The sequence below is a fragment of the Oratosquilla oratoria genome, chromosome 10, assembly GCF_046742065.1.
Source record: "Oratosquilla oratoria isolate Oo_2021 chromosome 10, ASM4674206v1, whole genome shotgun sequence".
In the NCBI taxonomy this organism is placed as follows: Eukaryota; Metazoa; Arthropoda; class Malacostraca; order Stomatopoda; family Squillidae; genus Oratosquilla; species Oratosquilla oratoria.
In genome coordinates this window covers 25,047,840-25,075,254 of record NC_134786.1, presented here as the reverse complement: position 1 = coordinate 25,075,254, position 27,415 = coordinate 25,047,840, and the positions used below count along the sequence as shown (strand labels likewise).

The window sequence follows — 27,415 nt, the reverse complement described above, 5'->3', positions numbered from 1 at the left end:
CTTTGCCAGGGATGAGTCATGTCACCATGGATGTTCAGTTTATACATGGATGGGATGGTGCAAGAGGTAAATGCAAGGGTAATGGGCCAGGGATTGGACATGGGTAAAGAAAATGGAGAAAAATGGGAGATAAGCCAGTTGTTGCTTATCTAGTTGTATTATATGGGAGGGGAGCTATGTTTGTGACCCGTCTTTGTATCTTTCAGCATCAAGTTTGTTCTTAAATTCTTGTATAGTATTTGCACATACTGTTGTCTCATCCAATTTATTCCAGATATACACCACTCTATGTGGGAAGCTATTCTTTTTCAGATCTCTTCTATAACTATGCTTTTTGAGTTTCTTTTCATGACCTCTTGTTTTTCTCTTATCCCACTTTAATAAATTATCTCTGTCGAGGACTTCCATCTCTTTTATAATTCTGTAAATGGTCAGTAGATCACTTTCTCTTCTTTGTTCCAGAGTTGGTAGTTCCAATTTGGACAATCTTTGTTCATATGTCAATTTGGAGAGTGTTGGTGCCATCTTTGTCATTGCTCTTTGTATTCAATTTCTTTATATTCTTTTTATTACTAGGTGTCCATAGTGTTGCAACATAGTCCAATCTTGGTCTCATCAGTGGAACTAATATTTTCTTTTGCCATTTCTTCATCCAAGTAATCAAAAGCGACTTTCATTGATCTTAGTAAATTGAAGGTTTCTCTGTTTATTTTGTTTATATGCTTGTCTGGTGACATGTCATTGCTGTAAGTACTCCTAGGTCCCTTTCTGAGCTAACTTTTTTTACTTCCTTTGTACCAATTTTATATTACACTGATATTGTATTTTAACTTTTTCCAAACTCTTGATGTTGAAGTTCACTTCCCACTTTTGACTCCATTCCCAGACTTTATCTAAGTCTGTAGTGATTCACAGTCTCCATTTGTACTTACTTTCTTTAGTAGTTTTGCATCATCTGCAAAGAAGTTCAGATACATTCCACATTTTCATCCATGTCATTTATATATATGGCAAACATAATTGGAGCCAATACCAAACCTAGTGGGACTCCACTTATTACTTCCTAAATCGAGTATTTGTTTCTAAGTACTACCCTCATTTTTCTCCTGTGCAAGAAATCTTCCATCCATTCCAAAAACTTTCCTTGAATACCACCTATTGATTAAATTTTTCTTAATAGCTTTTTGTGTGGTACTTTATCAAATGCTTTTTGTAGATCTAGGAAAGCACAGTCCACCCATCTGTCCCTTTCTTACATTATTTCTATTAGTCTTGAGTAGAAGCAAATGAAGTTAGTGGCACATGATCCATGTCTAAATCCAAATTGTGTTACATATACCAAAGGCTTTTTTCCCCCTCACACAGGAGGTAGCCAAAAGACAAAACACAGAAACCACTCCCACCCATTCCATCCCCTACATACTCCTCTCCCCTCTACCCTCTTCCCTCCACCCTCTTCCCTCCCTCTTATCATGGCACCCCCTGGATGATGGTCATCCTTGCATCTTGTCCACTGCCCTGGGTCAGAAGCAGTGTTGCAAGACACAGCACATCCACAGCAAGGCCACTTCATTAATTTGGCAAACCCCCCCCCCTCTCCGTCCCCTCATGCAGAAAAGGAGAAGATGGGGAGAAATCCCTTTGGGCTGCATCAATTTCTCATACATACTCCCTCACTCACCTTCCCACACCCACTCTCCCTCATGCATCACAACCATTCTCCATTCACCCCTATCTTCTGTCCTCTCCTGTCAGCAGATATTCCTCTCTTTCCCAATGCCCCTTTTACCCCATCCATCTCATCCTAGGACACCCCCTCATGTTCACTCCTTCCACCTCTGTGTTCCACACCTCTTTTATTAATCTTTCTTCACTCATTCTTTCCATGTGTCCAAACCATCCTAATACTCTTTCATCAACCCTATCTCACAACTCCCTTTCCACCTCTGTTCTCACCTCCTCATTTCTCTATCTAGCCTAGTAACCTCTATCATACTTCTCAGACACCTCATCTCAAACACATTCAAACTCCTCTTTTCTTCTCTTATGCTCCATGTTTCTGCCCAGTACATTGTTGTCGGCACAATAACTCCTTCATGCAATCTCCTCTTAGCATCCATTCCCTAATGTCTATTTCTTATTACACTTTTTAATCTCCTAAGGCATTTACTTGCTTCTCTCAGTCTACATTCTACCTACACCCCCACTCTTCCCTTCCCTGCCACATTTGCACCTAAGTATCTAAAACTCTCCACTTCCTCCAATCTCTCTATCTTAACCCCTTCCATACGGTGCCGCCTACGTAGGCGTCATGAGGAGCAAGTGGATTTGCGACGCTGCCATATCGGCGTCTTGATTATATTTATTGTAGTCGCCCCTGTGTTTTTACATTCTCTCAAATGTGCCCTGAATCCCATTCTCTGTGGTTTTCAAAATTCGCGGGTGAAAGAGAGAACGATCGATATAAGCGGTGACTATATTTTATGATGCGAGTATTATTACGACACGTCGTACGGCTGGCATTGGCTGCTGCCTGCGAGATTTAAGTCCGGAGTGAAGTGGTTAATACTCACTTCCAGCCTGGTGTCACTCTCTCCCCTTGTACATCTCATCACCATTTACCCACATTTATCTTCAACTTCCTTCTTTCACACACCTTCCCAAGCTCTGTTACTAACTTCCTCAATCCCTCCTCTGATCCTGCTACAAGCACATTGTCTTCAGCAAACAACAACTGGCTTATCTCTCACTTTTCTCCATTTTCTTTAGCCATCTCCAATTCCCTACCCACTACCCTTGCATTCACCTCTTGCACCACCCCATCCATGTATAAATTGCACAGCCAGGGTGACGTAACACATCCCTGACAAAGTCTCACCTTTACCTCAAACCACTCACTCTCTCCATTTCTAATCCTAACACAAGCTCTTACTACTCTCGTAAAAACTCTTGACTGCTCTTAACAGCTTTCCTCCTATCCCATATATCTGCAAAACCTCCCACAGTGCCTTCCTGTCTACCCTGTCATAAGTCTTTTCCAGATCCATGAAAGCCCAAAAAACATCCTTACCTTTTCTTATAGCTTTCTCACATATCTGTCTTACCACAATTATCTGATCTACAGAACCCCTACCTGTTGTAAACCCTCACTATTCCTCACCAATTACTCCCTCTGTTCCTCTCCTAATCCTCTCAATCAAGACCCTCTCATAAGCCTTCCCAACTACACTTAACAAGCTGATCCCTCTGAAACTACTACAATCACACTTGTCCCCCTTTCCCTTGTAAAGCGGAACAATACAGGCACTCCTCCAGTCCTCCGGCACTCTACCCTCTCTTAAACAAACATTAAACAACCTCACCAGCCAGTCCACCATCACTGTACCTCCTTTTTTCAGACATTCTGCATGACATCCATCCAACCCAGGTACCTTACTGGCTCTCATCATCTTAACAACTGTTTTCACCTCATCTTTCCTTATTTCTCTTCCATTTTCCTCACTCATCACTGTTATTTTCTTAGCATTTCCCACTGCAACTATCTTTCCCTCCCTATCCCCCTTCACATTTAGCAACTCCCTAAAATACTCTGCCCATCATCCTCTTATTGCCTTCTCTTCCATTATCATCTCTCCATCTGCACCTTTTACCTTTTCTTCTCTACTTGATTTGCTTCCTCTTCCTGTCTTAATTTCTTTCCAAAACATCACGCGTCTGGCAGCTAATGCTGCCAGACGCGTGATGTGCCCCGGAGTAAAGAGGTTAAGGGCTCGCAATTTTGTGCAGGAAACCTATGGAATTGGCAAAGTCCTTAAACACTTTCCCAGTGAAATATGAGGCACCGTCTGTCTGCACACGGCATGGTACACTGAACTGGGAAAAAAATTCATGATGTGGCGAATTATTGTTGTCGCTGTGATACCACACATAGGATCAGCCTCCATATACCTGGCGGCTGTATCGACCATGGTCAATAAAAATTGATTGCCCTTCTGTGTTTTGTCAAGAGGTCCCACGATGTCCTCCTGGAGTTCTGTGAAGGGCTCTGGTAGGTAAAGTATCTTAACCAAGGGTGCAGGTAGGATTTTCTGGTTGGGTGACCCCACCACTTAGACCTCCCTGCCTGTATCTTTTGCCAACAAAAATCTACTAAATGACTGCTTCTTTTGCAGCATGAGCACTGTAAATTATTTTTAACTTTACCTGTGGGAACAAGTTTAGAATTGCCTTTGCCCAGTGAAGGAGGATCGGCCTGTCTCTTGGGCACCAACATCCCCTTCAACTGGGGTTGGCTGACCAACCCATTGGCTGGGTGAGGCAAATGTGCAACCTTTCGGGCTAATACATACTTGTCTGCCATTGTAGGAACCTCCTCCAAAGTCTTAAAATCCTTTTCAGTGAGATGTGTAGCTACCTCTTTGGGTATGGTCAAATAAAAATAATCTTTACGATAAGTTCAACCAACTTTTCAAAATTCTCTGCGGCTAAGGCTCTCCTCCACTTTAAAAAGTTTCTCATGTAGTACGAGCTAGCTCTAAATGGCTAATCTCTGATGTCTTTTTGCAACCATGAAATCTCTGTCTATACATTTCTGGCACAAGGGAATAGGCATTTAGCACTTGATGTTTTACTGCCTCATGATTAGAAGCCTCATCAGCAAGGGCCATGTAAGCTTTTACCTCTAAAACTCTGTTATAACAGAATTGTCCAAAACTGCCTTGGCCATTTGAGGCAGATAGCCAGCCTTTCAAAACTAGCGAAAAACTTGTCTAGGTGGCTCTCAGAAAAAGGCAGAACTAACTTAACTGCCTTATCTAGAACAAAAGATGGTTGGGGAGACCTACTTCCACTTGTATTTACCTCCGTTAACCATATCTGTGCCTCTGTAAGCTTAAGCTGGAGCTTTAGATGACATAACTCCAAATCTTGTTGTGGCACGTCATTTTCTGCCCACCAGATCAAATCACATCCTGGCTCCTTCCTCACTCTTTCTGAATCATCCAACATTTTGGTCCTGTTCAAAGATTCTTTGTCTAATCCTAACTGCTGGCAGACTATGCTAACTAAAATTTACTTATTTGTCTTATGTGACAAGGTATATCCATTAAACACAACTACTACTCCCAGTTCAGCAACGGAAAGCTTTTCTATCTCTTCTGCTGAGGGCTCTTGCGCTATTTAGAAGCAAGATGCTGTAATGACTATCATTTATTTTATAGTAGAACCTCTACATACGAATTTAATTCATTCCAGGACCTACTTCATATGTTGAAATGGTCGTATGTTAAATATTCCCATAAGAATACGCTGTAATTCGTTTAATTCGTCCCACAGCCCAAAAACCTATGATAACTCGTTAATAGAAACTGTACTGCAGATAATTACACATAGCAATAAAACAAATGCATTACTGTATATAAGAGAGATGTACATACATATAACAAGGCTTTTTCCACCTTACAAGGGGGGTAGCCAAAAAGGAAAAGGCATAAAATCATTCCCACCCATTCCATCCCTGAATACACTCCACACCCCTCCACCCTCCCTCTCATCTTAGCACCTCCTGGATGACGGGTCATCCCTGCACCTTGTCCACTGCCCTGGGTCAGAAGCAGTGTCGCAAGACACAGCACATCCACAGCAAGGGCGCTTCATTAAATCGGCGACCCCCCTCTCCGTCCCCCTATGTATAAAGGAGAAGACAGGGAGAAATCCCTTCGGGCTGCATCAAGTTTTGCTCACACATACAACCTCACCCCCCATCCCCCCACCCATTCCACCTCATGCATCACATCATCATCCATATACAACCATTCTCCATTCACCCGTCTTCTGTCCTCTCCCGTCCTTCCTCAACAGACATTCCCCTCTTCCCCAAAGCCCCCTTTACCCCAGAGATGTAAAAAAAAATAATTTATAAGGAAATAATCAATAAAAAGGGGTTTTTATTGTCACTTTACCTTAGAGACAGGCGAACGGAGGTGTAGGCTTGGCGATGCAGGAGACGGTAGGTGTGGGTAGAGAGGTGGTGACTGAGATACGTATTGTAACTTAGGCTACTCTAACTTACACTAGGTGAACTTTGAACTAACTTAGCTTATATATGCAAAACTTCGACGACTTGGTATGTTGGAAATTACTTCGGGTGTAGAGTCAAATATTAGATCGAATTTCACATCGTATGTTGGAAAATTCGTATGTTTAGGCAATCGTAAGTAGAGGTTCTACTGTATATTATTTGTTTTGTTATCATTTGTCTGTTTATTATTATTTGTTTGATTCTCATTTATTATTAGTTATGTCAATTTATTATTATTTACTATTTACCTGTTTATTATCTTACTATACCTATGCATTTATTTATGTATTTTATTTATTATTTACATTATTATAGTTTTTATTTATTCATTTATTTGTTTATCATTATTATAGTTTTTATTTATTCATTTATTTGTTTATCATTATTATGTTTTTTTTTTTGCATCCAACCTAGATATGGACCAAAAGGTCTCCTGTCAGCATGCTCCACCTTTGTAATCCTTTGAATGCCTCCACATCAGAATTTCTAGTAATTACCATCTTGTATCACTATTCAGTCAAATTTAACAACCTCACATGATGATCTGGCTAAAGGTTGCCACTGTTACCTGTTAGGTGTTTTGAAGACTTAGAGAGTTTAAAGTTATTTTTAATTTCTTTCTTTTCTCCAGGACCAAAAAAGAGTGTTTCATTTCAATACTTTATTTACACAAAAATAATATAACAACACTTCAGTGCACAATGCATATATCCAGCCTGCTGGTGATGGAATCGTCATTACCTTACGTCTAAACTTAAATACAATACAGAAAATGAAGAATGTTGCAGTGTACTGACACATGGTATCTGTGCTACAAGTTGTATTAAATTAATTTGAAAATGAAGAATGTTGCAGTGTACTGACACATGGTATCCGTGCTACAAGTTGTATTAAATTAATTTAGTCATATTACATCAATGAGGAAAGTAAAATAGAAAAGAAACATAACCAAAAATACAAAACTGGTAATTTACACACACACACTGCCCAAGCGTCCATATGACCTGAGGCCAGGACAACCAAAACTACTGCTATGATCTGACCCATGTTGACTTTCTGGGTGTAACGATGGTATACACTGACAACAGAGATAGGTGGAGGGTAAGGTTAAGCTACATGCTGTTAAACAACTAATGACCAACATGAGAAAGAAAAAAAATAAAAACCTGGACATTGACTATGTGACACAGGGTAGACAGGAAGACACTGTGGTATTGCAGATATATGGGATAGGAGGAAAGCTGTTAAGAGCAGTGAAGATTTTTTATGGGAGTAGTAGAGACTGTTAGAATTAGAAATGGAGAGATTGAGTGGTGTGAGGTAAAGGTGGGACTTTTGTAGGGATGTGTCATGTCGCCATGGCTGTTTAACCCCTTCCATACGGTGCCGCATACGTAGGCGGCATGAGGAGCAAGTGGATACGCGAGGCTGCCATATCGGTGTCTTGATTATATTTATTGTAGTTGCCCCTGTGTAATGACATACTCTCTAAACTGTCTTCATCACATTTTCTATGGTTATCAAAATTCACGGGTGAAAGAGAGAACAATCGCTATAAGCGGTGACTATATTTTATGATGCGAGTATTATTACGAAACATCATACATCTGACAGCTAATGCTGCCCGCGAGATTTTGAACCGGAGTGAAGAGGTTAATGTGTACATGAATGGGGTGATGTGAAAGGTAAATACAAAGGGAATAGGCTGAGGACTGGAGATGGTTAAAGAAAATGGAAAAAAAAGGGAAATAAGCCAGTTGTTTACCTAGTTGTATTATATATTAAGAGAGCTATGCTCATAGTGACCCGTCTTTATATCTTTCAGCATCTAGTTTGCTTTTGAATTCTTGTATATTTTTTGCACACACTGTTGCCTCATCCAATTTGTTCCAGATATCTACCACTCTCTGTGGGAACTATTCTTTTTCATATCTTATATAACTATTCTTTTTTAGTTTCTTTTCGTGTCCTCTTTTTTTTTTATTTTTTATGTATTTATTTATTTTTTATTCCATTTTAATAAAACATCTCTGTCGAGGACTTCTATCCCTTTCATAATTCTGTAAATGGCCATATTTCCCCTCTCTTTCTCTTCTTTGTCCCAGGGTTGGTAGTTCCAGTTTGGACAATCTTTGTTCGTATGTCAATTGTAAATTGAAGGTTTCTCTGACTATTTTGTTGTTATGCTTGTCTGGTGACATGTCTTTGCTGATAATTATGCCTAGGTTCCTTTCTGAGCTAACTTTTTTTTTTGCTTCCTTTGTACTAATTTTATATTGCCCTGATATTCTGTTTTTTACTTTTTCCAAGTTCCATTATACTACATTTCTTGATGTTGAAGTTCACTTTTCACTTTTGACTCCATGCCCAGACTTTATCCAGGTCTTTCTATAGTGATTCACAATTTTCCTCTGTATTGACTTTCTTTAGTAGTTTTGCATCATCTGCAAAGAAGTTCATATAACATTCCACATCTTCATCCATGTTATTTATATATATGGCAAACATTATCGGAGCCAATACAGAACCTCGTGAGACTCCACTTATCATTTCTTCCCAAGTCAAGTTTTTGTCTCGAAGTACCACCCATATTTTTTTCTCATTCAAGAAATCTTCCATCCATTTCAATAACTTTCCTTGTACACTACCTATTGTTTCGATTTTTCTTAGTAGCTTTTTGTGTGGTACTTTATCAAATGCTTTTTGTAAATCTAGGAAAGCACAATCAACCCATCCATCCCTTTCTTGGATCATTTCTATTACCCTTGTGTAAAAGCAAATCAAGTTAGTGGCACATGATCTTCTATGTCTAAAGCCAGATTGTTTTGGATTCAGTATATTATCTTCCAGATGTTTAATTCATCTACTTTTGATAGCTTTTTCACATATTTTTGCTATTGTGTTTGTAAGGGAGACCAGTCTATAGTTTGTTGGATTTTCCTTGTCCCCTCTTTATATATTGGTACAATATTTGCATTTTTCCAATCTTGTGGTACCTTTCCTTCTTTGAGTAATCAATTATCTTGTATATTTTGTCTGTTAGTTCATCTATACATTCTTTTAAAATCCAATTTACAGTTCCATCCATACCATGTGATTTTCTGATGTCAAGGTTTATTATTTGGCCCCTTATTTCCTTGTTTCACAGTTATTTCTTTCATTTGGGGGAGGGGGATCTTTCTGTCCTTCATCCCAATTTATACTTTCTTGCATCATTTCCATTACCTTTGAGTAAAAGCAAATCAAGTTAGTGGCACATGATCTTCCATGTCTAAAGTGTTGTAATTAATTTACTTCAAACTGAGAACGTTAAGAGAACTTACCTGGTTGAGTTCTCTAACAATCGTCGGAACTGAAAGTTTATTCTTGAGGCTTCGATCTAACAAAAGAATTCCCTTGCTGAGGTTTATTTGTCCTTCTGGTACCAGAGTTGAAGCTTGTCTGACGTTCAGTTAACTAAACGTAGTCTCGTTCAGCTGGAATTCTTACGAGCTCGTAAAACGGCTTCGAAGCCACGGGACAACTAACACTTTAAGTAAGTTCTCAAAGTTCCCGATTTGTTAATCAAAATTACAACATAGGCTTAAAAAATAATAAAGAGGGAGGGGAGTTTAATAATATATTAATTAAAATTAGTGTGGTACAAAGTTACAGGAAAGGTTCCTGATTCGAAAATTAAACAAGCTTTCGGGAAATTGCCGTAGCTCAAGTAAACAATGCAATTCCCGTAACAACAATTACCACAAAAGCCAAATAGTTTTGGATTCAGTATATTATCTTCCAGATGTTTAATCCATCTACTTTTGATAACTTTTTCACATATTTTTGCTATTGTGCTTGTAAAGGAGACCAGTCTATAGTTGGATTTTCCTTGTCCCCCCTTTATATATTGGTACAATATTTACATTTTTCCAATCTTGTGGTACCTTTCCTTCTTTGAGTAATCAATTATCTTGTATATTTTGTCTGTCAGTTCATCTATACATTCTTTTAATGTCCAATTTATAATTCCATCCAGACCATGTGATTTTCTGACATCAAGGTTTATTATTTGGTCCTTTATTTCCTTCTGTGTCACAGTTATTTCTTTCATTGGGGAAGGGAGATCTCTCTGCCCTTCATCCCAATTTGTATTTTCAATTGTGAATACAGATTTTAAAAGTTTGTTCATAATTTCAGTCATTTCTACATCTATATATTCATCATTTCCTTGATGCAGTTTCACTATTTCTTGTTTATCTTTTGGTTCACCATTCACATACCTGTAGAATAGTTTAGGTTCATCCTTGTATTTCTCTATTATATCTTTTTACATATTCATTTCTTCGTTTGATATATATTTGCCTCTTACTCGTTTTTTTTTTTTTTTTATACATTTTTTCCATCTTTTCCAAGCTTGTCTCTTTTATCGTTTACCTCAATACATTTTTTGTTGTATCAGCACGTAATGTACACCCTTTCTTGCTTCTGCTTTGGTATGTATTTGTCTTTTCCCACATTATAATTATTTTTTAATATGTTCCATTTCTCTTCCATCTTTGTTTCTTCATTTAAGAAGTTTTCCCAATTTACATTTTGAAAGAATTTTCTGAGCTTTTCATTTCTTCTCAAATCAATTTGTTCTTTTAGTTTGACCTCTATTAGTATGTGGTCACTCTTCCCAATTGGTGTCTTGTATTCCATTTTATCCACAATTTCAGGCTCTTGACATAATTGTTAAATCTAGTCTCGACAGTTCATTGTTTCTATATCTGGTATTTTCCTTTACCCATTGAGTCATTGTGTATTCAGTGGTCATATCCAGTAGTATATTTCCCCAAAGGTCTTCTCCACCTTTCACTGTCATTTCTTCCCAACATATTTCTTTTGAGTTAAAGTCACCCATAATTACTATGTTTCCTTCTTTCAGTAATTCAATTAATGCATGCTTTGTGTCTTCCAACATTTTGGAATGATCACTCTCTGTCCAAGACTGTTTTTGGGGGCACATATATTATTACAAGTTTTCTACTTTTCATGTCACTATTTTCAACTTTTATCAAAATCAATTCCACATTATTTATTCCTTCTGTTATCTTAGTCCCATTTAAGCCTTTCTTAGTAAAAAAAAAATATGACTCCACCCTGTTTCTCCTTTCTTTTTTTCATCCAATGATTGTATAAACCTTGTCCCACAGTATTAGGATGGTAGTGGAGCTTTTAATTTTGTCTCCACAATTCCCATTATGTCTGGTTTCTCTACTGCCAAATAGTCGTTTAATTTGTTTAGCTCTGAAATCATGCCATCTATGTTGGTATACATTATTTTTAATTTTTTCCTTTCTCCTTTTTTATTGTTTCCTTTTATATATATATATATTATATATTATATATATTATATATATATTATATATATATATATATATATGTATATATATACATGTTAACAACCACAGTGCACTTAAATTCTAAGCCATTAAAGATCAGCATGCTTGAAATTGAAATGTGGTACTACCCAGGACTCGAACCGGGTAACCTCATGACAAGTGCGACATTGACTTACCAATTAGGCCTAGTTGGAAAGTCAATGTCACACTTGTCATGAGGTTACCCGGTTCGAGTCCTGGGTAGTACCACATTTCAATTTAAAGCATGCTGGCCTTTGATGGCTTAGAATTAAGGTGCATTGTGGTTGTTAAAATGTACAGTATACCGTATTTTCCGGCTTAAAATGCGCATCGGGTTATAATGCGCACCCATGCACTTCGTTATCTCGGTACACAGATAGCGCGCACCTACGTATAACGCGCATGCCCGATTGTATTTGTCTATAACGCAGTTTTACCTCGGTATTTATATCATGTGAACGAGGTTACATGGAGAAATATTTTTCATTGGCTAGAGCCACCGCTGGGAAATCTGTTGATTTGTCACTAAATTAAGTGTCAGTTTAGGCATCAATTAGGACACAACTAAGAAAAAGTCGGAACTACATGTACCGATATATGACTCATGTTGTGCGTTGGTGCCTTATTACTTTGTAGCTTAAATAGTTTGTAGGAAATATGATCTAAAATAAGTTTATTGAAAGTAAAATATACAGAAAAATTTCGGGATTTTTACAGAAAATGTTCATTTTATATCTTGAGGAAATAATTCGTCTTTACCATTTTTTTTTATTTAATACTGAAACAAACTACAGACTGTTTCATTTTAGCTTTGAACCTGCAATGACAGTGATGAAATAGGACAGTCTCTCATCAAGGTGACGTTTAGTTAATATAACTCCCGAAAGAGGGTGTTGTAGTCACGTGTTTGACACGATTTTATGAACGGCCGCAACGGAATTTGTACCATACCTAAAGTGAAGCAACAAAGCCAACATAAAAATTCAAACTAGGATGCTGTGAACATGGGAAAATATCATGAATATTGAACATGTTTCATGGTGTTTAGGCCTATTTAAACATGAAAAATAAGATTCGATAGATACCTACCTATACCAAATATTTATATACGGTAGCCCATGCTGGCGTATTCTTTCATGTCACCATGGCTGTTCTTCTTGTTCTCACGGAACGTCACGGAGAAGTGTGCCGTCCCGACTTTGTGACGGCCAACATCGTCACGTTGTTGTGAAAAAATTACACACACAGCCGCAGAATTTTTATCGTAGGCCGTAGATAATGCGCACCACCGGATAACGCGCACCCCCCCCCCCATTTTTAGGCCCTTCCAACGGAAAAAAGTCGCGCACTATACGCCGGAAAATACGGTATCTAATCATTGGGACCCATTCAGTGTTGTACAAATATATATATATATATATATATATATATATATATATATATATATATATATATATATATATATATACACAGTCACTACCCGAGTTATGACGTACGCGAGTTACCACCACCCGTACTTACGACCACATCTAGCAGATGCCTATTATGAGTTTACTGTACATGTCTGGCAGCACAGCGCGTAAGATAGTTGTGGCAACCGGCATCGCGTACGGCAGTTATGGCAGAGATGGAAAAGTTGCTATACACGTGGTTGGAAAATAATAGGCAAAGAAATGTGAGAGTGACGTTGCAAGCAGTGCAAAGTAAGGCTACAAGTTAATTTCACATTTTGAAAGAACCTGCAGGTGAAGAATACGCTTCACATGAGTTCATAGTGAGTGCTGGGTGGTTTCGTTGCTTTCGAGAGCGTTACCAGGTTCACCACGTGTTGTCGAAAGGTGAGGCTGCTGGCAGTGATGCGCCTGCAGCTAAGGCATTTGTGGAAGAATTTGATAAATTATGTATGAAAGATATTTACGTACTTACGACCACGTCTAGCTGATGCCTATTATGAGTTTACTAATACGAATACACTATAATAAGTATTTTCTTTCTTTAACTTACCATATTTAACTTACCATATTATGAGTGAAGAAAGACTAGTAAAAGAGGTGTGGAAGGCAGATGTGGAGGGAATGAACATGAGGGGACGTCCTAGGATGAGGTGGATGGATGGGGTGAAGGGGGCTTTGGGGAAGAGGGGAATGTCTGTTGAGGAAGGACGGGAGAGGACAGAAGACAGGGGTGAATGGAGAATGGTTGTATATGGATGATGTTGTGATAGCATGAGGTGGAATGGGCGGGTGGATGGGGGGTGAGGTAGTATGTGTGAGGACAATTTGACGCAGCCCGAAGGGATTTCTCCCCGTCCTCTCATTTTATGCAATGGGGGGACGGAGAGGGGGGGTCGCCGATTTAATGAAGCGGCCTTGCTGTGGATGTGCTGTGTCTTGCGACACTGCTTCTGACCCAGGGCAGTGGACAAGGTGCAGGGATGACCCGTCATTCAGGAGGTGCTAAGATAAGAGGGAAGGTGGAAGGGTGTGGAGTGTATACAAGGATGGAATGGGTGGGAATGATTTTATGCCTTTTTCTTTTTGGCTACCCCCCTTGTAAGGGGGAAAAAGCCTTGGTATATGTATGTATGTTACCATATCATATAAACAACTAAGCAACTGAAAACAATACTGTATACAACTGTAGGAGAGAAGCCAAATGCAAAGTATGGGATCCAATGTATTTAACGTTTCGCCCACCAGGGCTTCTTCAGAAATAACATAGTGGACAAACATCTGACTCCTTATATAACCCGAGCTTGCGGGGAGAAACAAACAACTTCACACCAGGCTTAATGACCCCCTTATGGGTCGATAGCCTTAAAAAAGTCCACTATGTTATTTCGGGAGAAGCCCTGCTGGGCGCAACGTTAAATACATTGGATCCCATACTCTGCGTTTGGCTTCTCTCCTACAGTGCTGTTGCACTCGTTGCTATACCTATATCTCACACTTAAAATGGATTGAAATGGATGAGAAAAATAGATCTTAAAATTCACAAATATTTAGAGTACATACAACAATTGATGAATTAAGAAAAAAATTATTAAAAGGAAACTACAATTTAAAAATGGTAAGCAAGGTTATATTTAATACGTGTGTGTGTGTAATATATATATACATATATATATATATATATATACATATACATATATATATACATATACATGTTGCAAAAATAATCACAATTACGCGTGACGAAAAGATATTGCAGAAACCACAGGGAAATTAAAGTCAGAATACTGAACGTTTTCGTCTATTACGACATCCTCAGACGACATCCTCGTACTCTGAGGATGTCGTAATAGACGAAAACGTTCAGTATTCTGACTTTAATTTCCCTGTGGTTTCTGCAATATATATATATATATATATATATATATATATATATATATACAGGTATAGTATATACATACAGTACCTGCATACGTATATATACTGAAATACAGTACAGTATTAAAACATTAAAAATATATATATATATATATATATATATACACCCACTCGTTTAACGACCTACTCGGTTAACGACAACTCGGAGTAACGACGGGCTTTATGACGTCGTTTAACGTAAATCTCCCGAAGTTACGACGTCGTGTACGATAATTAAGTTGACTGAGGCAAATTTGTATGATGTTATAAATGAACTTGTACGGTGGATATTAGCTGTGAGGTAAAGTGTTCTGAAGCTTAGGTCTACATTACCATCCTGCAAGCTGCAAAAACTACCTGGGGTACAGTGTACACCGGTAGTGGTAAATTTTTAGTTTCGACCATGGGCGCAATATAGCAATAGAAAATTAATTATTAATTTTGTAAATTATAATGTATCGACGTAATATGCAATTTTGTGAGCGGAAATGAAAAAAAAAATGCTAAAACAGATTTCGTAAGTAACGAAGTCATGTCGGACGAATGGTACACCATATTTGTTATGATAGATGCCGATGTCGAAGAAATGAAAGGATGATAAATCAATTCGTCTAACCTAAACTAACCTAACCTGTGTTTAATAAATCATTACCTGCAAATTAAATATCATCCGGCTCGTCCTCGTTGTCGTCGTCGTGAGAGACGTTGGCAGACGACAAGATGGCGTCCCGAGCCTATGCTACCGACTTCGTTCATTAGCATATTTTCTTGTAGCAAGGTATTTTTTACTTTCATTTCCGCCCACAAAATTGCATATTACGTTGATACATTTTAATTTACAAAATTAATGATTAATTTTCTATTGCTATATTGCGCCCATGGTCGAAACTAAAAAAAATGCGCCGGTATTCAATATGGAATGTCAGCATACGCGGATTTGGTCATATACGGTAATTTTAGGAACCTAACCACCGTAAATAAACAGTAAATAAAGCTTTAATGTACTGTATAAAAGAGGGAAAATACACGAAAATAAAGATACATGTATTGCTGGACATTGTACATACAGTACATGTACGTATATGTATACACTTTCGCTTAACGACCAATTCGGTTAACGACGGCGCGCTGGTCCCAATTGTCGTTAAACGAGGAGTGGTTGTATATATATATAAATGAAACTAAAAAGAATTGATAAACAGTAAACAGCTTGTATTTAATAGTATTCAATAGAAAAAGTTACTTAAAAACGCAACAGATTGATATCATGTATCCTAGAGTAGAACCCTCGTGTCGGCCATTTTGAATAGGATCCGACTTACGGCCAATCCGACTTACGACTGGTTGGTCGGAACCTATCTAGGTCGTAACTCGGATAGTGACTGTATATATATATATATATGTTATATATATACATATATATATACCATTTTCTCAGCCTCATGTCTAGTACTCTCAAAAAGAAAAAAAGAAAAGAAAAAAAAATTCTTTTCAGCTTCTGTTTTTTTTTCATTTTCTTCTTTTCTTAGTGTCTTTTCTCTCTTTTTTCCTCATTGCTCATTTTTTTTATCCATACATTTTTGTAATTTTCACTACAACCACTTGTTTAACGACGACAATTGGGACCAGCGTCGCCGTCGTTAATTGAATTGGTCGTTAAGCAAAAGTGTATACATATACGTACATGTACTGTATGTACAATGTCCAGCAATACATGTATCTTTATTTTCATGTATTTTCCCTCTTTTATACAGTACATTAAAGCTTTATTTACTGTTTTGATAGTACAGAAAGCCCTCAAATAACACGGTTAGGTTCCTGAAATTACGGTGTATGACCAAATCCGCGTATGCTGACATTCCATATTAAATACCGGGGTATTTTTTTTTAGTTTCGACCATGTGCGCAATATAGCAATAGAAAATTAATTATTAATTTTGTAAATTAAAATGTATCAACGTAATATGCAATTTTGTAGGCGGAAATGAAAATAAAAAATACCTTGCTACAAGCAAATATGCTAATGAACGAAGTCGGTAGCATAAGATCGGGACGCCATCTTGTCGTCTGTCAATTGACGGCCTCGGTACTTCCGATAGTACCTCACCAGGTACATTTTCTTGAAGGAATGTTATGGAGGGGAGATACATGCATTCCTTCAAGCTGCAAGAACTTTGTATACCCCGCAAGCTGAGAGAGTGGTTGAAAAGCCCGCCAACGTCTCTCACGAGGACGACAATGAGGACAAGCCGGATGACATTTAATTTGCAGGTAATGATTTATTAAACACAGGTTAGGTTAGTTTAGTTTAGGTTAGACAAATTTATCATCCTTTCATTTCTTTGAGGTCGGCATCTATCATAACAAACATGGCGTACCATTCGTCCGACACGACTTTGTTACAAAATCTGTTTTAGCACCTTTTTTTTCTCACAAAATTGCATATGTTGATACATTATAATTTACAAAATTAATAATTAATTTTCTATTGCTATATTGCGCCCATGGTCGAAACTAAAAATTTACCAATACCAGTATATACTGTACCCCAGGTAGTTTTTGCAGCTTGCAGGGTGGTAATGTAGACCTAAGCTTCAGAACACTTTACCTCACAGCTAATATCCACCGTACAAGTTCATTTATAACATAATACAAATTTGCCTCAGCTAACTTGTCGTACACGACGTCGTAACTTCGGGAGATTTACGTTAAACGAATATTGGTCTGTCATAAAGCCCGTCGTTACTCCGCGTTGTCGTTAACCGAGTAGGTCGTTAAACGAGGAGTGGTTGTATTGGTCAGCTTTGCTGTTTTTGATAGTACTTCTGCTATCATTTAAGACCTTAGTTTGATTTATTGTGGTCTATATATTTTTTAAGATTACTATCACATCCTATGTATTTCTTCTATTTCTTTGTCCATTACTTGTCTCTCCTCTTGTATCTCTTTCAGAATGTCTTTATGCAATTTCTTTCTCTTCTTTTTCTCTTTAGTATCTAAGTACAATATGTTTGCTGATGACACTGTGTTTGTAGCAGGATCAGAGGAGGGATTAAGGAAGTTAGTGACAGATGTTGGGAAGGTGTGTGAAAGAAAGAAGTTTAAGATGTCGGTAAAAATAAGGTGACGAGATGTGCAAGGGGAGAGGATGGCAGCAAATTGGAAGTGAATATTAAGGGAGAGAGGCTAGAGGAAGTGGATTGTTTTAGATACTTAGGGGTGAATGTGGCAGGAAAGGAAGAAGTGGTGGAGGTAGAATGTAGATTGAGAGAAGCAAGTAAATGCCATAGGGGATTAAAAAGTGTAATGAGAAATGGACATTTGGGAGTGGATGCTAAGAGGAAATTGTATGAAGGGGTAATTGTGCTGACAGCACTATGGGGCAGAGACATGGAACAGATGAAGAGAGAGTTTAAATATGTTTGAGATGAAATGTCTGAGAAGTGTGGTAGGAGTTACTAGACTGGATAGAGTGAGAAATGAGGTGAGAAAGAGAGTGGGGGTGGAAAAAGAGTTGGGAGATCGGGTTGATGAAAGAGTATTGGGATGGTTTGAATACATGGAAAGAAATGAAGAAAGGTTAGTAAAAGAAGTGTGGAAGGCAGAGGTGGATGGAGTGAATATTAGAGGTCAACCAAGGATGAGATAGGTGGATGGGGTAAAAGGGGCATTGGGAAAGAGGGAGATGTCTATTGAGAAAGGGAGAAGACAGAAGTTAGTGGAGGATGATGCTATGATGCATGGAAGAGAGTGGGTGGGGATGGGGGTAGGGAGTGTGTGTAAATATTTTGTCGCAGCCTGAAGGGATTTCTCCCCATCTCTTTCTGCATGAGGGGATGTACAGAGGGTGGGTTGCCAATTAAATGAAGCAGCCTTGCTGTGGATGTGGTGTCTTACTGCATTGCTTCTGACCCAGGGCAGTAGGTGAGATGCAGGGATGACCCATCATACAGGAGGAATCAAGAAAAGAGGGAGGGACTGGTAAATGGGAGTCAAGTATGCAGGGATGAAGTGGGTGGAAATGGATTTATGCCTTTGACTTTGGTTACCTCCCTTGTAAGGGGGAGAAAGACCTTGGTATATGTATGTAGTACTGGAAAAATTTATGTAGATATAACAGTGATTTGGTCACCAATTGAGGCAGACATTGAAAGCTGCATTAGTAGAAACTTGATTTTCTTTTTAAGTGGACACTAACACTTTTTTCTAACTTTTTATTTTCAGGTATTGCCTGAAACTGGAATAACTTTAAGCTCTGCTGAATTTGCTAAAAGCCTTCGCACCAATGCCTTCCTAGCCATTCCAGCCAAATTAGAACCCGACATTATTGTCAGTGACAATGTGCAGACTGAAAGTAAACCTAAAACATTTGAGCACCAAACAGTACTCAAACTTAGTGCATGTGAGGGGGGAGGTGGAGGAGGGGGAACAACATTAGATGAAGAAGAAGGAAAAGGGGGGTTTGCAAATAAAGGTTGCAAGCACTAAGAAGAATTATGAGTATGCATGAGGTTACAAACATGTGATATGTTATGCTAGGATATGAGCAGCTTATGAATGGAAATGAATAGATATGGAATTGCAGATTAATGGGGTAACTGTAAAGTTGTGGAAGGAGAAAAGTTTGGCATTGATAGCAATGATTGGCAGAAAATGGATGGAATGGAGAGTGGTGGGAAGCAGGGAACACTAAGAAGTTTGGTAGTGAGTGAATGAGGCAGCTTTCTAGATATTGGTATTTTTTTAGAAAGAAAATTAGTGGTGTGGAACATTAATGTTTGAGGGACATGAAAATTAATGGATTTGAAGAAAGATGTAAAACAACAGATGTACTTTAAATGGATGGGTATGGAAGAAAAATAATTGGTGAGATGTTGAAAGAAGTTGAAGATATGGAAATTGAAGGTTGAAGGCAGTACAAGGAAAGATGGAAGTTGAGGTGAAGAAGGAAGCCGCTGAGACAGCTGCAGGCAATGAGTGAAAACTGCGTATTCTAATGATGACTGTTACCAGTGCAGCTAGTTATATTTTGATTATCAGGAATATATTTGCAACAATATTGTGATATAAAATATATATTATATAAAGACAATTCACATCTTTCAATAAGGTTTTTAATTATCCTGAATTACCTACTCCAGTTGTTGTAAAAGGCAATGAAAATGGGATGAGGATAGAACTAGGCACCCTTCTCCCTGTAGCCCCAAAGCGGACATTCCGAAAAAAAGCAAAGGCATAAGAGGGTCCAAGAGTTTTCCAACCAGTACCCTAAGGTTTGTGTCTTTTAATGTGCGTGGATGTGGTACAGATGAGAGTAAAAGGGAAGAGATAGGCAGTATGTTTGTGAGAAGAAAGATGGATGTGTTGGCATTGAGTGAAACTAAGTTGAAAGGAAGGGGCAAGTTTGAGTTTGGAAGTGTAGTTGGGAGGGTCTCAGGAGTGAAGAGAGGACAAGGGAGAGGTGTGGCTATACTAGTAAATGAAGAAATAGGTAAATGTGTGGAGTGCAAAGAGGTTTCTTCAAGGTTAATGTGTATGAAGGTGAAACTGGGGAGATGTGGGTTTTTGTAAGTGCATATGGGCCTGGTAGTGAAAAGAGTGTAGAGGAAAGAGAGGGTTTTGGATAGATTTAAATGAGTGCATAGAAGGTTTCAGGAGAAATGTCAATATAGTGGTATTGGGAGACCTTAATGCTAGGTTAGGAACTGAACCAACAGACTGTGTGGTTGGGAAGTGTGGAGTTCCAGGAAAAAATTGTTGTGGAGAATTGATGGTGGAGATGTGACTAGAAAGGGAGCTGATGATAGCAAATACAGTGATTAGGAAGAAAGTCGAGCGTAAGTACACATGAGAGAGGGTGGTGAATGGAAAGGTGGTAGATAAGGCATTAATGGACTATAGGCAATTCACTTGAATCTCAGTCAATCCTGCATTTTTGGTTGGTAGCCCTGCTCACCCTTCCCCTGCTGAGCTGGCTGAAACCTCAAGCTTCTTTAAAATATATTTATATTTCTTTACATAGCTCAGTGACTATACGAGTTACACGAATTTCATGTATATCTAGGGATGAATCAGTCCTTGTTTACCTATTTCAAAGCTTTCCATCTCTATAATGTAAAGAAAGTAATTATAGCAGTTATAAGATAAAGAATATGATTTTAATGTTTATACAGCATTTTATCACAGTCTTCCATGATATAAAATAGTCATGAATATGACTGTGCTTTCACATATTCCATAAAGTGACACATAAAAGAGAAAATGAAAGGATTATAAGATCTTTTGATACTGGACGGGTGGTGGGAAGCACAGCGTCTTGTTCCCTCCCCCCCCCAATCAATCTCATGAGTCAAAATTGAACATGAGTACATACTGCTTTTGGCATCTTGATTAGTTTATGGCTTTCATCATCTCATATTAATTATCTTCTTGAGTCTTTGAATATGACTTTACCAATGTATATGGTCAGAAGAGTGACACTCAGATTGGAAATTGAAATATTTAGATATGAAAAAGCTCACTAAGATGCAACTCACGAGACGCCAAAAAGAAATTCATGAGGGGCATCTCTGTCACCACAGTGTGTAATGGAAGATCTATCTCCTCCCTTCCCCCAACTCTTGCAATATACAGCGATTGAAATGCTACGGTTGGTAAAATTATGATCCATTTAGCTATGTGGAGATGGATCATACAGTACTTTCAATTTCCCTATTCAAAGATAATAAATATGAGATGATGGAAGCCATAAACTAATCAAGGTGGGAAAAACCCTGAGCGGTACGTACTCAAGTCATGTTCAATTTTGACTCATGAGATTGATTGGGGTGGAGAGAGGGAGCAAGACATTGTGCTTCCTGCCAACCGTCTAATATCAAAAGATAATCATTTAAACCTTTCATTTTCTCTGTTATGTGTCACTTTATGGGACATGTGAAAGTACAGTCATATTCATGACTATTTTATATCATGGAAGACATGTTAGATTTTACAACCAGCCTCATAATGACTGGACACAGTGATAATAAGTTAAATGCTGTATAAACATAAACATTACATTCCTTATCTTATACTAGCTATAATTACTTTCTTTGCATTATCGAGATGGAAAGCTTTGAAATAGGTGAACAAGAACTGCTTCATCCCTAGATGTACACGAAATTCTTGTAGCTCATATAGTCACTAAGCTAAGTAAAGAAATATAAATATATTTCAAGGAAGCTTGAGGTTTCAGCCAGGTCAGCGGGGGAAGGGTGAGCAGGGCTACCAACCAAAAATGCAGGATTGACTGAGATTCTTTGAGTGAATTGCCTATACATAGTGGTAACCAGGAGAATAGTAGGAAGAGTTAAGCATGTACATGTTATAAGGGGAGAGAGTGGGGGAATATCAGATAATTTTTTGGTGGAAGGTAAATTGAGAGTGGAGGAAGAAAGAAAAAGGACAGAAGGTAGGGAGGTGCTTAAAGTAAATTGCTTAAATGAGGAAGAAAAAGAGTACAAGAAGAAGCTGTGAGAGAAGTGGGAGAGAGTGAAGGATAGAGTAGAACTAGGAGTGGAGGAGGAATGGGAATGGTTCAAGGAGGGAGTCACAAGGTGTGCAAAGATGATGTGTGGAATAAGGGGGATGGGAGGAAATGGAAGAAAAGGTACTGAGTGGTGGGATGAGGAAGCAAAGAAGGTTATAGAGAAGAAGGGAGCATTCACAGGTTGGTTACAAAATAGGATAAATCATGAGAGGTACAAAGAAAAAAGTAAAACATTAAATAAAGGAGGCAAAGAGGAGAGATGTGAAATGAGGTAAGAGTATGACAGAAAAATTTGAAAGCAATAAAAAGATATTTTGGAAAGAAATTAAGAGGAAGAGGAGGCAATTCAAGTAGAGAAGGAAAGGTAAAAGGTGTAGATGGAGAGATGATAATGGAAGAGACTGCAGTAAGAGGAAGATGGGCAGAGTATTTTAGGGAGTTGCTAAAAAAGGAGGATAGGGAGGGAAAGGTAGTTGCAGTGGAAAGTGCTAAGAAAATGACAGTGATGAGTGAGGAAAATGGAGGAGAAATAAGAGAAGATGAGGTGAAGGCAGTTGTTAAGATTATGAGAGCAGGTATGACACCTGAAATGGATGAGTGTTATGCAGAATGTCTAAAAAAAGGGAGGTACAGTGATGGTGGACTGGCTGGTGAGGTTATCTAATGTTTGTTTAAAAGAGGGTAGAGTGCTGGAGGAGTGCCTGTATAGTTCTACTTTACAAGGGAAAGGGCATCAAGTGCGAGTGTAGTAGTTTTAGAGGGATCAGTTAAGTGTAGATGGGAAGGCTTATGGGAGGGTTTTGAGAGGATTAGGAGGGGAACAGAGGGAGTAATTGGTAAGGAGCAGTGTGGGTTTAGGTAGGGGTTGCATGGATCAGATTTTTGTGGTAAGACAGATATGTGAGAAAGTTTTAGGAAAAGGTAAGGATGTTTATTGGGCCTTTATGGATTTGAAAAAGGCTTATGACAGGGTAGACAGGAAAGCACTGTGGGAGGTATTACAGATATATGGGATAGGAGGAAAGCTGTTAAGAGCAGTCAAGAGTTTTTATGAAAGCAGTAGAGCTTGTGTTAGGATCAGAAATGGAGAGTGATTTGAGGTAAAGGTGGGACTTTGCCAGCAATGTGTTATGTAGCCTTGGCTATTCAATTTATACTTGGATGGGGTGATGCAAGAGGTAAATGAAAGGGTAATGGGTTGGGGATTGAAGATGGTTAAAGAAAATGGAGAAAAGTGGTAGATAAGCCAGTTGTTGTTTGCTAAACACTGTATTTGTGGCAGAGTCAGAGGAGGAATTGAAGAAGTTAGTGGCAGAGTTTGGAAAGGTGTGCAGAAGGAGGTTGAAGATAAGTGGTAAAACTAAGGTGACAAGATGTACAAGGAGAGAATGTAGCAGCAAACTGGAAGTGGGTATTAAGGGGGAGACTGGAGGAAGTGGATTGTTTTAGATATTTGGGTGCGAATGTGGCTGGAAAGGGAGTGGAAGCAGAATGTAGATTGAGCGAAGCAAGTAAATGCCTTAGGGGATTAAAAAGTGTAATGAGAAATAGACATTTGGGAATGGATGCTAAGAGGAGATGGTATGAAGTAGTGATTGTGCTGACAGCACTGTATGGGGGAGAAACATGGAACATAAGAAAGGAAGAGAAGAGGGGTTTAAATGTGTTAGATGAGGTGCCTGAGAAGTATGATAGGGGATACTAGGCTGGATAGAGTGAGAAACAAGGTGAAGAGGAGAATGAGGGTGGAAAGGGAGTTGGGAGATAGGGTTGATGAAAGAGTATTGGGATGGTTTGGACACATGAAAAGAATGAGTGAAGAAAGATTAGTAAAAGAGGTGTAGAAAGCAGAAGTGGAAGGAGTGAACATGAGGGGGCAACCAAGGATGAGATAGATGGGTGAGGTAAAAGGGGCATTGGGAAAGATGGGAATGTCTGTTGAAGAAGGATGCGAGAAGACAGAAGATAGGAGTGAATGGAGAATGATTGTGTGTGGATGATGCTGTGATGCATGGGAGTGGGTGGGAGATGGGGGGTGAGGGAGTATGTGTGATGAAATAATTTGATGCAGCCTGAAGGGATTTCTCCCTGCCTTCTCCTTTTCTGCATGAGGAGATGGAGAGGGAGGGTTTGCTGATTAAATGAAGCAGCCTTGCTGTAGATATGCTGTGTCTTGTGGCACTGCTTCTGACCCAGGGCAGTGGGTGAGATTCAGGGATGACCAGTCATCCAGGAGGAGCCAAGATAAGAGGGAGGAAGGGGGGGGTAGTGAATGGGTGTGGAGTATGTGGTGATGGAATGGGTGGGAGTGGTTTTTATGCCTTTGTTTTTTGGCTACTTCTCTTGTAAGGGGGAAAAAAGCCTTTGGTTTATGTATGTGCCTACTCCAGTGATAGGAGGACAGGAGCCTTGCAACAAAATTCCCATGTCATAAATTGTTTATATGGAGCAAAGGGGATTGGGGATTCCCCTTTTTCTCCTATGAAAATTTAAGGCAAAATGAATGTGTTTCAGGTGGACAATTCCACTAATATCCTGGGCCTGAATGGCTGTGGAATGTATGCATGTAAAACAAACTGAAAGGGAAAGGTGAGGTTTTGTGAATGTGGTAAAAATGGTGAGGACTATAATGTTCAAAATGAGAACAGGCTGTAAGGTTTGTGTTTATGAAATATTTTAAGATGTTAATGCCATGTTTAAGAATATAAACACATTATTTGTGGTTCACAGTTGATTGAGCATTAACAGATGATGAAATGGTGTTCAAAGGAGTGTGGAAAAGTCCAGAAATCATCAATAATATAGATTACTGGTGTCCCTACATTTGACACATACTAATATCCTGTTATATTAGAAATCTATAGACTGGAGAGGATACAGTGGTGAGAAAAAAAAAAGCTTATTACATTTAAACAATCTGTATACCAAGAGCTTTTTCCCACCTTATAAGGGGCAGTAGTCAAGTCAAAGGTAAATGCTCCCATCCACCACCCTTCCCCATTCTCATCTTAGCTCATCATGGATGACAGGTCACTGGTGTATCCCGCCCACTGCTCTGGGTCAGAAACAATGTAGCAAGACACAGTACATCCACAGCAATGCTACTTCACTTAATTAGTGACCCCCCCCCCCCTCTTCATCACCTCATGCAGAAAAAGAGATGGAGAGAGGTTCCTTCGGGCTGCATCAAAATATCATTCACACACAACCACCCCCTACCCCCCACCCCTCCCTTCCTTGCATAACAGTATCATCTATATATAGTCACCCTCTACTCATCCCTCAATCTCCTGCCTTCTCCCTTTCTTGCTGAATAGACATTACCCTCTTGCTCAATGCTCCCTTCACCCCATCCTTGGTTATCCCCTCATGTTCACTCCATCTACACCACTTTTACTAATGTTTCTTCACTCATTATTTCCATGTGTTCAAAAAATTCCAATAATCTTTCATCAGCCATCTCTTTTTCCACTCCTACTATCCTCCTCACCTTGTTTCTCACTCTATCAACCTAATAACCCCTACAATACTTCTCAGACATTTCATTTCAAACACATTTAAACTTTACGTCTCTGCCTCTCTTAAACTCCAAGTCTTTGTCCCATACAATGCTGTCGGCACAATCACCCCTTCATACATTGTCATCTCTATCTATTCTCAGATGCCTGTTTTTCATAACCATATTTAATCCCCTAAGGCATTAATGTGCATCTCTCAATCTACAATTTACCTCCATCTCCACTCCTCCCTTTTCTGCCATATGCAACCCCAAATACCTAAAGCTATCCACTTCCTCTGGCCTCTCTCCTTTTAGATTTACTTACAACTCACTGCCATCCTCTACCCTTGTACATCTCATGACCTTGCTTTTATCCACATTTACCTTAACTTTCTCCTATTGTATACCTTCCCAAACTCCATCACTCCTTTAATCCCTCCTCTGACTCTACCACAAGTGCAGTGTCATCAGCAAACAACAACTGGCTTATTTCCCACTTTTGTCCTTTTTCTTTAACCATCTCCACTCCCCTTATCTTATCTTCCACACTATCCCATCCATGTACACATTGAACAGTCATGGCAACATGACACATCCCTGACACAGTCCCACCTTTACCTCAAACTACTCACTCTCCATTTCCCACTTTAACACAGGCTCTAGGGGGTTAGAAACAATTTCACTATGTCATCAATGGAAAAATGATGGGTGGGAAACAGGAATGACCCTTCATCCACAAGGAGCTAATATGAGTGGGGGGAAAAACTCTTGCCATATGGATAGACATCATCAATGAATGGAATATACTTCCAGCCAAGGCAATTAAATGTAAGTCTTAAAATTCACTTAGATAAACCCCATTTTTTTTTACTTGCCCTCATTATAGATTGAGGTTTTATTGGTGTTATCATTGTGATTCATTGAATGTGGTTGGTGAGGTGTGTGTATTGATAGAAAGGAGGATTAGGATGGGAACAAGTGCAGTAACTAGAGAAGAACAGTGTGGGTTTGTGGAAAAGGTTACAGGGTATGACAGGTTATGAAAAATATCAAAATGTAAAGATTTAAGTGGAAAAGGCAATAAATAAATCTGTTGGCCCTGGTCTCTACTGCAGAAGACCTGCAAACTCCAGTCAAGGCCATAAATCACTTAGAGAAGAGATATTGTGGAGAAGGCACATGACTGAATAATGGAAGTTGATAGAAGTCTTGGACAGGTCACTTAATAACGACCCTTTTAACCTGGATCTTTAGGTAGAAGGTAGGGAGCTGATATTTTTTTTACATCTATTTCACAGGAGCACCTCATGCAGATACCCAGTGTTGGTTCTAATCATCTACACCAACAGGGTGTTTACTTTTGAAACTATACTACACAATTTAAACCAGCACCTCATTAACTATAGGCAAGTTAAGGGCCAATGTTTTAACTCAAAAAGTATAAAGCCTGAGAAATTAGAGTTGCTTTGGATTCACTCCGACTGTAAGATAGCGAAGGCTTGGGCTTTATTTACAAGTTTTAATAGACTACAGTCTTCCTTATGCGAACCTATA

At 38.8% G+C, this 27,415-nt stretch overlaps 1 protein-coding gene across 5 annotated transcripts in view; it reads left to right on the top strand.

The window, feature by feature from the left end:
- The window catches only part of LOC143029159 (uncharacterized), a 74,848-nt gene extending 54,887 nt beyond the window's left edge, over positions 1–19,961 (top strand). For 4 of the 5 annotated variants that reach the window (XM_076191638.1, XM_076191637.1, XM_076191640.1 and 1 more), the window contains one exon: positions 19,059–19,961. In XM_076191638.1, coding sequence (XP_076047753.1) covers positions 19,059–19,322 — 264 coding nt within the window. In that variant the 3' untranslated portion in view covers positions 19,323–19,961. The remainder of the gene's footprint in view (positions 1–19,058) is intronic. The other variant, XM_076191641.1, reaches the window with a different exon arrangement.
- The last annotated feature ends 7,454 nt before the right edge of the window (positions 19,962–27,415 follow it).